Here is a 12,600-nt window from a genome sequence, read left to right on the forward strand (position 1 = left end):
CGGACGTGGATTAAAGAGCACAATCCAAAGACTTCCAAGGAAGCAGCAGAACTGGCTGAAGCCTTCTTGTCAGCACGTCGACCATCGAAAGACTTCATTAAAGCTAAGTCACTTTCGTACTTTCCTTCACACAAATCATCTGGTGGCACTGACTTTGGACTGAAGCATCCAAGACAGAACTGGAATAACTCAGATCCTGTCAGATCTGAGAACAGAAGTAAAGTAAATAAAGCTTGCCATTTCTGTGGCCAAGTAGGTCATTTTAAAGCACAATGTACTAAAAGATCTGCTAGTAAAAATTACATGTGTGCTGCTTTAAAAAATCATCTCAGTAAGGAGGATAGAAGTGTAGTTGATTTTCAGCAACATGAACCTGCTATAGGAGTGCTTATTGAGGATAAACCCTGTGTAGCTCTGCTAGATTCAGGAAGTAATCGCACTCTGGTTAGACAGGACAGTCTTCCAAGGGATGTAATATTTTCTGGAGCAATAGTTGATGTTTGTTGTATCCATGGTGACAATGTACCTTATCCTATTGCTGAGGTTTCAATTGAAGTTGAAGGTCAGAGTTACACCCTTTCAGTTGGAGTACTGCAAACACTGCCATATCAAGTGGTATTGGGCCGTGATCTCCCAATACTGACAGAGCTAATAACCAGGCATTCCTGTCGGGCCGAAGTTAGTGAGAGTTTGCTAGCTATCACCAGGTCAAAGTCTGAGAAGCGACAGGATAATTCTTCTGGTTGGGATGAGTTACCTTTTGCAAAGGAGGGTGTTCCATTGAGTGAGGTTAGCGTTAGCAAAAACGTGAGAAAGACCAAAAGGGTGAGAAGACGTGAAAAGGTCAGAGGAACAAAAATAACCGGGCACAATTTAGAACCTTTAAAGTCTGAAGGTCTTCCCAGCGCTAGTGATGTTGCTAAGCTACAGAAAGAAGATCCAACACTTAAACCTTTGTTTGCTAAATGTGTTCATGAGTCAACTCTAGTTAAGGGCAGAGAGGAAGTGTTTATGGTTAAGGGGGATCTGTTGTATCGCCGCAGCAGGATTGGTGACCAGTTGGTGATCCCACAGAGTTTGAGACCCACTATTTTGAAAATGAGTCATTCTATTCCCTGGGCAGGACATTTGGGGCAATCTAAGACATTTTCTAGAATGGTTTCCAAGTTTTACTGGCCCCAACAGTTCACTGACACAGTAAAATACTGCAAAGCTTGCCCACAGTGTCAACTAACAGCTCCAAACAGAAAATCTGATAGGGCTCCACTAGTTAGCATGCCTATCATTGATACACCATTTTCACGCATTGCTATGGACATAGTTGGACCTTTAGAACGGAGTAAGGCAGGTTATAGGTATATACTTGTGGTCTGTGACTATGCCACAAGATATCCTGAAGCATTTCCCCTGAGGAAAATAAAGGCTCGTCAGATTGTAAACTGCCTTATACAGCTGTTCTCTAGAGTGGGAATCCCTAAAGAAATCATCACAGATCAGGGCACCAACTTCACTTCAAAGCTGCTTAAAGAGGTCTACAGTCTGCTGGGAATTCCAGGTGTAAAGACCAGTCCCTATCATCCACAAACAGACGGTCTTGTGGAGAGATTCAACAAGACCTTAAAATCAATGCTCAGGAAGTTTGTGAATGATACAGGGTCAGATTGGGATCAATGGCTTCCATTTCTTCTATTTGCCTACAGAGAGGTTCCACAAGCGTCTACTGGGTTTTCACCATTCCAACTGCTTTATGGACATCCAGTCAGAGGTCCAATGGATGTTTTGAGAGAAGCTTGGGAAGGATCTAGGTCAGAACAGATGTGCACTGAGCTCTCGTATGTTCTTAAAATGAGGGACAGGTTGGAGAAATTTCAGGAACTTGCCAACACTAATCTGGCTCATGCACAACAACAACAGAAGCAGAGGCACGATAGAGCTTCAAGAAGAAGAGTTTTTAGTGAAGGCCAAAAAGTTCTTCTTCTGTTGCCAACTTCAGAGAGCAGTCTTCTTGCAAAGTGGCAAGGACCATATCAAATCACAAAGAAGACAGGCCCGGTCACATATGAGCTTTATCTCCCGGACCGTCGGAAGACCCATCAAGTTTTTCACGTGAATCTGTTAAAAGAATGGACTGATCAGCCAGAGGCTGCAACTTCTATGTGGGCACGCACAGTTGTGGATGAGGATGAACCTCAGGAGCAGTACTTTCCTACTTCAACTGTCGAATCTGTACTTCCAGACCTTCATCATTTAGCATCAGAAAGACGTCATGAGGTGCAGCTTCTTATGACAGAGGAACTCTTCAGTCTGAAGCCAGGTCGTACACACCTCATTGAACACAAGATCACACTGCATTCACCAGATCAACGGCCAATCAGAGATGCCACTTGCCGGATTCCAGCTAAGCTACTGCCTGAGCTTAAGAATGAGCTTGAAGAAATGCTGGCTGCAGGGATCATCGAGGCTTCATACAGTGAGTGGTGTAGTCCAGTGGTGCTTGTTCCGAAGAAAGATGACTCTAAACTTAGATTCTGTGTGAACTTTTCTAAGTTGAATTCTGTATCCGCTTTTGATCCTTATCCAATGCAGAGGGTTGATGAACTGATTGATCGCTTGGGACATGCTAACTTTCTGACAACCCTTGACCTCTGTAAAGGATATTGGCAGGTGCCATTGACGGACTCATCAAAGGACTTCACAACATTCAGAGTACCGAGTGGATTGTTCCGGTTCACTGTGATGCCTTTTGGTTTGCATGGAGCGCCAGCAACATTCCAAAGGTTAGTGGATCAGGTTTTAAGAGGTGCAGAACAGTATGCGGCTGCATACATTGATGACATTATCTTCAGTCGAACATGGGAGGATCATCTGAAGCATCTTCAAGATGTGTTTCAACGCATCAAAAATGCAGGGCTTGTCATAAACGGCAAGAAATGTAACATCTCCAAACCTGAGGTGCAGTACCTAGGGTATCTGATTGGAGGTGGTAGTATCTGCCCTCAGATTGGAAAAGTGGAGGCAGTTGCTGCAGCACCCTTACCGAACACCAAGAAAAGACTGAGATCCTTCTTGGGATTAGTGGGTTGGTACCGTAGACTGATTCCCAACTTTTCTTCTAGGGCTGCTGTGCTAACAGACATGACAAGAAAATCTAGTCCTACAAAGCTAAAGTGGTCTGAAGAAACTGAGAATGCCTTTAATGATTTAAAAAACTGACTAATTCAGAAACCTGTGTTGCAATGTCCAGATTTTGATCTACCCTTTACAGTACAGACCGATGCCTCTGATGTGGGTTTAGGAGCGGTCTTACTGCAAGGAGTGGAAGGACAGCAGTTGCCAGTTCAGTACATCAGCCGGAAACTTTTTCCAAGGGAGATGAGGTACTCAACTGTTGAAAAGGAAGCTTTGGCAGTTAAATGGGCCTTAGACACACTGAGATATTACCTAATTGGAAAAGAATTTGTTCTTGAAACTGATCATCGGGCTTTACAATGGATCCACAACATGAAAGACACTAATGCAAGGATAACAAGATGGTATTTGTCCCTTCAGCCTTTTCGTTTTCAGGTCCAGTATCGACCAGGACATAAGAATGTTATTGCTGACTTCCTGTCCCGTTACTCAGAGGAATAACGGCCTTAAGGGGGGGGGAGTGTGACAAAGTGGGTGAGAACACCATTTGTCTCAGTTTATACATTTATTTTGTTTGCTTGATTTAACCATCTCTTTATTCTGAAGTTTGCATTCATTTACTATCCCGGGTTTGTTTATGTTTGCATTTTTACAGATAATTTAGTATAACATCTTGGTTTAAATCAGGTGATAACTTTTCAAGGTTTTGTTTATGTAACTTTTGTGTTTTATTTTGGTGAATTTACCTTACCTGTCTTTCAGGAGGAAGTGTGACCTCACTTCCTGCAATTAGAGACCCCTGTGTAGAGCTGTGGTCACAGGAAGATACCAGAGGAAGAGGGGGGGATGAAAATCCTTTTACATTTTGTTAACTATTTAAAATCCTTGCCAATGTTACATTTAGATGTAAATATTTGTATGGTGTTTATTCAGTACATTTTGCTTAAAATTATAGTATGTAACAACAGCTAGGTAGAGAGTGAATGGAGCAGCCATATTTGTTAATGGAAGAGTCCATTGGAGGCCATTTTGTGTTTTAGACCAAACAGGTATAAGACAGAGCTGTTTGAGGTTCAGAAGAGAGAGGAACTAGGTCAGTGTAGCTGGGTGCACTTGACATTATTTATGGTTGATTTAAGTTCAGTTAATGTTCTGTTGAGCCATGTTAAACCTCTGAGTTATTTTTTTGGAAATTTCTTTTGTAAATACTTTTTTTTGCACCCTTGTTTTGCAATGTAAATAAACCACCTGCTACATTGGACATCTGCCTACTGCCTTCTTCAGCCACTTGGCCAGGCTATCTCACAGTCTCCTTGAGGTTTATGATGCCTGATCCTCCATCACTTTGTTGACATCATCTGCTTCTTCTGTGTCCTGTGGAAGTTTCACAATGTGTTATAGAATAGGCTGTAAAATGCTGTTATGAACTAGAGTTATTGTATTGGTAATAACTGTTGATGGTCGAAATGAAAGTTATAATAACAGCTAGGATGTATGAATGTAAGATTACCCAATTGTTATTTTTACACACTGACTGGACATAAACAACAAGCTCAACTAGCTTACCACCTTTCCTTGCTTGTTTTAGAATAAAACCAGCTGAAAGAAAAGAAAATAGAAATTAACCAACCCCAACGTGTAACAGAGACCAGCAGGTCACCTCAAAGTATCAACTCATAGAAAAGCGAGTCTCACCACTGAAAGATGCAGACTGCACTGCAGAGCATTATTATCCCCAGGATCTTTAATGTAACACAGAGACCGGGTCCTAAAATAGATTAAATAAATGTTGATGCGTTAAAGGTTTAACACGACAAATATGTATCATAGGCTACTGGGACCAGATCTTAAAATGGTCAGTGTGTATAAAAAAACACAAGGGAATTAAGGAGAAGACAAAGACAACTTTTCCAGCTTTATTCATTTTATATTCCTCCCTAAACATAAGAGGTCTGATAGATGTGCAGATCACGTACATTTTAGGTCTGTCGTTTGATGACCCATTATGGATGGCTACGTACCATGCAAATAAGGTCAATGCTTGAACATTTCCCTTTCTGATGTCAAAAGGGTGTCCAATACATGTGCAGACCATTTATTCTATTTTTGTGAAATACCCACTGCTTAAAGAGAGGTCTTTATGTGAGTGTCCACTCAATAAACATCCATTTTGCAGCACCCATGTTGACATCACTACAACCTGATTACAGACTTGGAAGACATTTAGTTCCAGATGTAAACAGGAAGTTGATTGCCTATTAACAAAATTAAGGAGAAGCCCGGCAATATGATTCATGCAATTTTATTGATTTAACAGAGGTGTAGCCAGAGTTTTTTTATAGGGGGTGGCCAGGTAACAACCAACAAAAACAGTGATGGGTGGCCGCAAGTGGATAGGCACCAGAACCTCAGGGTCAAGCCAAAGAAAAGACAAAATATGTTTTTATTAAATAGTTATTTATCTATTATTTCACTGAAGACTCCTAGATGATTTGCACATCATTTTGTCTTTACCTCATATAACACAAAACCGAGTTCTAAAAAGAGCATTAATTCTATACTTGTCATATTTAATATTACTATATTGATGTGCATAATTAACAACTGTGTTTTTGTTGTCAAGAGATAAGGAATACATGAAAAGAAGTAATTAATACATGAAAAAATTAAATCAATATATCACTTAAGAGTATTACAGCTCCCACCATCTGTATCAGAGGAGAAAAAATGGTAGGGGTGGCCACAGGGGTCGCCAATGATTGGCTAAGGGGTGCCAATCATCAGGTTTGCATTAATTCTGCACCACATTTACTGTAGAGGTCCAGTGAATGTTATAATTAGACGTGTAGATAATGGAAAAAATACAGGCTTTTAATTTGGTACCTTCAGGAGAACAAAATTAGAGGTGCAGAAGCAACCGTCATATCGAGGTGTTTGCGACCCGAACTACATTTAGCAGCCGAAATTAAATGTTTGGTAAGTGTTGGACAAAAAAGGTCGCCTGACATTTCCATCTGCATCTTTAGAAGACTAAAATGAGACGTTCAGCTGCGATCTAAAAAAAAGCAGTGGGTTAATCTTTCATAGATATTTTAGTTCTATTTATCTTTTTTATGTTTTTTTTTTTTTTGCACCTACACTTATATAAAGTGTTCCATAAATAGCAGTTAGCATTGTCATTGTTATTATTTCTTGACTAAATCATCATTATTATCTCCGTCTTTATGGCTTATAACCATATCTTTATTTCATGACTACCTGCTATGCGCAAGCAATATGTTCACTTAAATGAAAATGTTTGTTTTTTTACACTGATGGTTATAGATATCACACAACAGAACCACTTATTCCAATCCACTTTTTTACCTTGTTTCTTGCCACCCAATTTTGGGCTCCTTATTTGGATTTTTTACAATGAGGTCCTCAAAGTCCAACAGTCTCAATTGGGGGTCAAAGGAGATATGTTTTTACAGCATTTTCAAACGATCTAACATCTCCACATTTTCCCTGTTTTTACACTTTAACACAGAAGCATCTCATAATTATTGAATTTAGCATGTCAGACGTGAAAAGATCCATTAAGACTGGTCTAATATTTACCTTTAAGTAGGGTCACTAATGATCTCTGAGTCCCCAGATCATTTGTAGCCTCACAGTAATACTCTCCTCCCTCGGTAACTTTGAATCTGTAAACCTGCCCCACAGATACATTAATGGCTCCATGTTTGCTGTTTCTGAACCAGGTGAAGCCGGCAGGAGGCTTGGCTCTGCTGGAGCAGCTCAGCTCCACCCAGCTACCTGCTGAAACCAAACCCAATGGACTGATGGATGCTGAGGTGTCTTTAGGAGCATCTGAGGAAAATGGGACACACATTAACTTTATTGATCAGAAACAGCTAAACCATGACATGCTGACAGGATCACTAACATGAAACACTGAGAGTCACTTCTGTCTCTGCTGTCTTGCTTCCTCCATTCACAGGATATCTGGCAGAACATCTGATGTTGTATCCATCATGTGTGTCTGACAGAGTGATGGTCTCCTGGATTTTATTTGTAAAGGTTCCATCTTTGTTTTTCTCTGTTTGTCTCTTAGAGTCTTGTTGGAGATTCCAGGTGAGTTCAGGAGGTGAGTGTGGACAGGGAGTCAAAGCTGAACAGCTTATAGTGACAAACTGATGCTCCTTCAGATCACCAACAGGGATATCGATACTGGGACTCCAAGGAGAATCTGGGAGTTCAGATTAAACGTTTGACAAAAATAAATACCTATCAATTTTTATAATGTAAGCTTCCAATGATTGAACGGTAACCTGTGCAGGGTGTTCAATTCAATTCAATTCATTTATATAGCACCAATAAACAACATGTCATCTCAAGGCACTTTACAGAGACAATTCCACCAGTGAAACCAATTCAAAGATTTATGTCTAAGGAAAACCAGTTGATTGCATTGACTCATTGAATTGAAGGCAATCCGTCATACCAAGCATGCTTGTAGCAACAGTGTAGAGGAAAAACTCCCTTTTAACAGGAAGAAACCTCCAGCAGAACCAGGCTTAGTGTGCTTGGCCATCTACAGAGGCTAGCTGGGGTTCAAGGAAACAGAAGCAGACAAAGAAAAAGAAGCAGAGATACAAAAGGCAACTGGCACCCAGCTCCACAGGTGGCCCTGTCCAGGAAACACACAGCCAGGCAGGAAAGCTCTAAGCCAGCTCCCATGTCAGAGAATGAAAGAGAGCACATACAGTTTGTCACAGTCAGAGAACCAGGACTACACTAAAAACAGGCCAAGCCCCAACATCCACAAACAAATGTGTTGATGGCAGCAGCATAGCTGAGACCCTCTCCGGGATGACGTCACAGCCATACAGATGAAGCTACTGTAATATGATAAAAAGCAGAGAGAGCATAACATTAGATATTTAACAAACAAATTCTGCAGAATGGGAGGATAGAGATAGAATGAAGCAGAATGATGAAATATGGGTCCCTATGTCCTCCAGCAGTCTAAGCGTTTAGCCTTTAGCAGCATAACTGTAGAGTTTGCACAGGATAACCTGAGCCACTCTAACTATAAGGTTTATCAAAAAGGAACGTTTTAAGCCTACCCTTAAAAGTAGACAGGGTGTCTGTCTTACTGACTAAAACTGGTAGTTGGTTCCACAGGAGAGGAGCCCAATAAATAAAATCTGCCTCTCATTCTACTTTTAGAAATTCTATGAAGCACTAGTTAACCTGCAGATGTAGGGTAAAGTGCTCTGTTAGGAACATAAGGAACAGCCATATCTATGATACAAGATGGAGCTTTGCCATTTAAGGCTTTATAAGTGAAAAAGAGGATTTTAAATTCTATTCAGGATATAACAGGAAGCCAGTGAAGAGAAGCTAAGATAGGAGAGATTTATCTTTCTTTTTAATTTTCATCAGAACTCTGGCTGCAGCATTTTGGATCAACTGAAGGCTTTTAACTACAGTTTGTGAACTTCCTGATAGTAAAGAATTACAATAGTCCAGCCTTGAATTAACAAATGCATGGAATAGTGTCTCAGCATCACCTGTGGACAGGATATTTAAAGTTTTTTGCAGTATTCCATAGGTGAAAGCAGTATTTCAGAGACGTCTTTGATATGGGATTTAAATGACAGGTCCTGATCAAAAATGACATCAAGATTTTTTACTCTTCTATCTGAGATCAATTTAATCACATCAAATTGAAGTGACTGACTGGTCCAAAGATTATTACTTCTGTTTTGTCTGCATTCAGGAGCATTTTATGAATTAGATTAATCTGGATTTATATACAGACAGAGCTGCATATCATCAGCATAAATGTTCTTTCTTAAAGAATATTATGTCATGATCTTGAAGCTGATGGCTGGCTTAATTTCTTATTTCTTTCACCTGTCTACTCTAACTCTCTCTCCACTGCTCAACTGATCCACCTGCTCCTGCTTCTATTTGAACTGCTTGGTCCCAGCCATCAGTTTGAGGATTATTCTTGAGCCATCTGCACTCAGATTGTTCTTGAGCCTTTAGTGTAGAGAGTTTTTTAGCATTACTTATATTGTTCTGTTTGCCTGATCATGTTTCTGTCTTCGGACCTTTGAGCCTTCATGCCCCTTTGCCTATCTGTCTTTGGACTCCTGTTGATTCTTTTGTGGTTTGAAACTGGATCTGCTTTTTGACTTTGCCCTCTGGATTATCCTACCTTCCTCTGTTCAGATCTGATCTCCTGTCAGTGCTGTGTCCTCAAAGAATTTGGCACCTTGAAGGGTCATTGTATACAGCAGTAAACATTTTTCCAGTCTAGGTTTGATTCCTGTAGGCATGTATAGTGGTATTTTCTCTCCAGTTTCCAAACATTTTGCTTCAGAGTGCGCAGCTCTGCATTAAACCAGGGAGCCAGCTTTCTATTTTCAAAGTTTTTTCAAAGCTCCTTTTTCAAAGGAGCTGTGTTGTCTAAGGTAGTACTCAGAGAACTAGCAACCCAATGAACAAAATCATCAACCTGAAGGAGAATAAACTAAACTTTTGCCCTCTACAGCATTGCTTAGTGACACAGAGGAGAGGGTAGGGGAAATGGTTTCTTTAAAACTTATAACTGTATTATCTGATAATGATCTGCTAAATTCAAACCTTCTTTTTGGGGAGGAGGAAAACTCTGTTAAATAATCTCAAAGGCCATTAAAAAGTGGTCAGAGAGGACAGGGTTGTGAAGAAATACTGTTATTTATTCACATTCAATGCCATATGCCAGCACAAAGGCCAAAGTATGAAGATGAGAATGTGTGCGACTATTCACATTTTGAACAAAGATAGCATTAAAGGCTGCTCTTAAGCTATCACCTTCAATGTCAGCATGGGTGTTTAAATCCCCCACTATGGTGACCCTGTCAGAATTCAACAACGAATCAGATAGGAACTATGAAAACTCATCTAAAAATTCAAAATAAGGACCTGGTGGATGATACAAAGTTACAGTACAAAAAGAAGAGGTTTTGTGGCTTCGCAAATTGGATGAGGGAAACTTAGGCCCCGTCCACACGAAGTCAAAACGAACACGAAACGCTAATATTTTCCAGAACGTTTGTCGTAAAGACGGAGACGTAAAATAAATGTGATCGTCCACACGAATGCATGAAAACGCTGCAAAATGTATGCCAGGCCTATAAGTGGCGCTGTGGTGCCAAAGCAAAAATAGGCGACGAAATGTTGGGCATGCGCACTAATATTTATACATGGTTGCCCTGCGGGTCCATTTTCGTGGTTTAGTCAGATTCAGGTGCTGAACTATGTCGTCTATATTGCTCTGTTCTTCCTGGAGATATTCCAGAAGAAGAAGATTCTGTTGTAAGCCCGACAGCAGGGTGAGTAGCATTAGCAGCAACCATTCAACACAGTACGGCGCCATTGTTGTTGTGATACTGTGTCGCGCATGCGTGTTTAGAGGCGACGCTATGACGCATGTGTGTAAAAAAAAAATGCGGTTAGAGCTTAAAGATGGAAACGCGAAAACGGCGTTTCAAAATCTTCCCACTGAAGGCTGAATAAAAAAAGATCGTTTACAGACCCCCGAAACGCCGGCTTCGTATGGATGAGAGGCTGGTTTGGTGAAAAATTTGTGCGTTTAGGCCAGGGTTTGGCTTCGTGTGGACGGGGCCTAAGGGTTAAAAGTTCAAAAGAGTTGTGATTATTGACTGACTTTTGAGTAATCAGTAAGTCAGACTGAAAGATTGCTGCTCCTTCTCACCTGAAATTGTTGGGTATGTGAAAATTTAAATAACCGAAGTAGTTGCCTCATTTATGCTCACATAATCCTATTGCTGCAGCCAAGTTTCTGTAAGGCAACATAATTGTGATTATCACAAATCAAGTCATGAACTACCAGTAAAAGACTTTAGAGAAAGAGATCTTATGTTAAATAAACCACATTTGATCTTTTTAACTTTTTCTCCAATTGGAGTTATTCTTATTTTAATTATATTTTGATGATTTACTACTTTGAGGATCTTTGATTTTGGTCATGGGCAAGACACCGTCTGGATGGAGTAATGAGTAGATAATAGTAGAGAAGTTGCAGAGAGGGGTGTTAAACTACGATTCTACTTTCTGGTCTGCACCCTGGGCAGGCTTTTGGAGGACTAATTATTCGGCCAGATTCCTAGAAAAAAAAGCTGAACCATCCAAAGTGGGACGGATGCCTTCTCTCTAAATCAGACCAGGTTTTCCCACAATGTCTTCAAGACACCACCAGGTGGTGCCAAAAAAGAGAACAGAAAATTAGGGAAAAAAATATTGAACTGTTTTGAAATTAACTTCTTTTAATATTGACTTTAAATGAAACTATTTTTACAGCATATATTTTTTAGACGTAGATCACAAAGTGCTTTGAAGCAAAAAAATAAAAAATAAAACATAACAGATGTTCTGAAAGAAAAAAGGAGAAAAGGAAAAAACAGAAAAGGCTCTTCGGACTAAGATGTAAAAAATTATTTTGTGTATATTTTATTTAATAGTAGATTGGTATGTTGTTCATTTAAATTAAACCAAAGTGAGTTATTTCTTAACATTAATGTCACAAACTGATAATATTGAAGCTCTCTTACCTTTAACTGTTATATTGAGAGGATCATCACAAGCTGTTGCTCTAAATGGCCAGTTCTCAATCCTGAAGAAATATTTGTCAGTGTAACTGGTCATTAGATTGGGAAATAGAGTGGTGCAGTTTTTTTCTGTCAGGTTCCCAATAATATTCAGTGAATAGGTGTTAACTGACCCACTACTGTTGAAAATAACTATATTTGAATAATGGCCAAAGTTTTTCATCCAAACTCCATATGTAATTCTGTCTGTGTCATATCTGGTATCCTCTGTATCATAGGTACATGGGATTTCCAAACACGATCCACTCAGAGCTTCAATCCTCCTTGGTGTAGTGATTTTGAGGCCTGGTTTTATATCACCACAGCTAGCCAATGTACCTGGAAAAACAGACAAATAATGAAAATGATGTGGAGCGAAATCTGCCTGCAGGAATACGATCCACATATCCAGTTCAGCTTCAGCATGCTACATGTGGAGCCTTTAAATAAGGTCAGAATCTAACATTTCAGAATAGAAATTATTCTTTTGATGTCTCTAAATGAAAGGAATTAAACAAACAGCTCACCTGGAAGAAAGACGACAGTCAATAACATGCTGATTGTCAGCATTTTCTCAGAGAGAGCTGCCATCCGATTTGGACTCTCACTGAAAACCAAAGATTTAGCTCATTTATTACAGTAGGTCTGATATATGATGTATATGAGGTTTCATTCATGGTTTTCAATGTACTTTAGACATTTAAACTTATGTGTAACAAAGCATACTGAAATATTTGGTATGATTATTAGAAATGCAAACTTACCAGGATGTATGCATTTAAAACAAAAACGGTTTAATTTTAAAACCAGTTGATCTGTTCAGATC

General features: G+C 39.7%; 1 protein-coding gene across 1 annotated transcript; it reads right to left on the minus strand.

Moving 5' to 3' along the window:
* Nucleotides 1-4,820: 4,820 nt before the first annotated feature.
* On the minus strand, nt 4,821-7,622 carry LOC119776003 (sialic acid-binding Ig-like lectin 14). The gene is made up of 4 exons (XM_038274195.1): nt 7,616-7,622; nt 7,058-7,360; nt 6,730-6,981; nt 4,821-4,897 (listed from the first exon to the last, which is right to left on the minus strand). The coding sequence occupies exons 1-4, from the start codon at nt 7,620-7,622 to the stop codon at nt 4,821-4,823; spliced, it is 639 nt and encodes a 212-aa protein (XP_038130123.1).
* Between the last annotated feature and the right edge of the window lie 4,978 nt (nt 7,623-12,600).

This window comes from Cyprinodon tularosa, unplaced genomic scaffold, assembly GCF_016077235.1.
Source record: "Cyprinodon tularosa strain WSP-4 unplaced genomic scaffold, ASM1607723v1 ctg90, whole genome shotgun sequence".
NCBI lineage: Eukaryota > Metazoa > Chordata > Actinopteri > Cyprinodontiformes > Cyprinodontidae > Cyprinodon > Cyprinodon tularosa.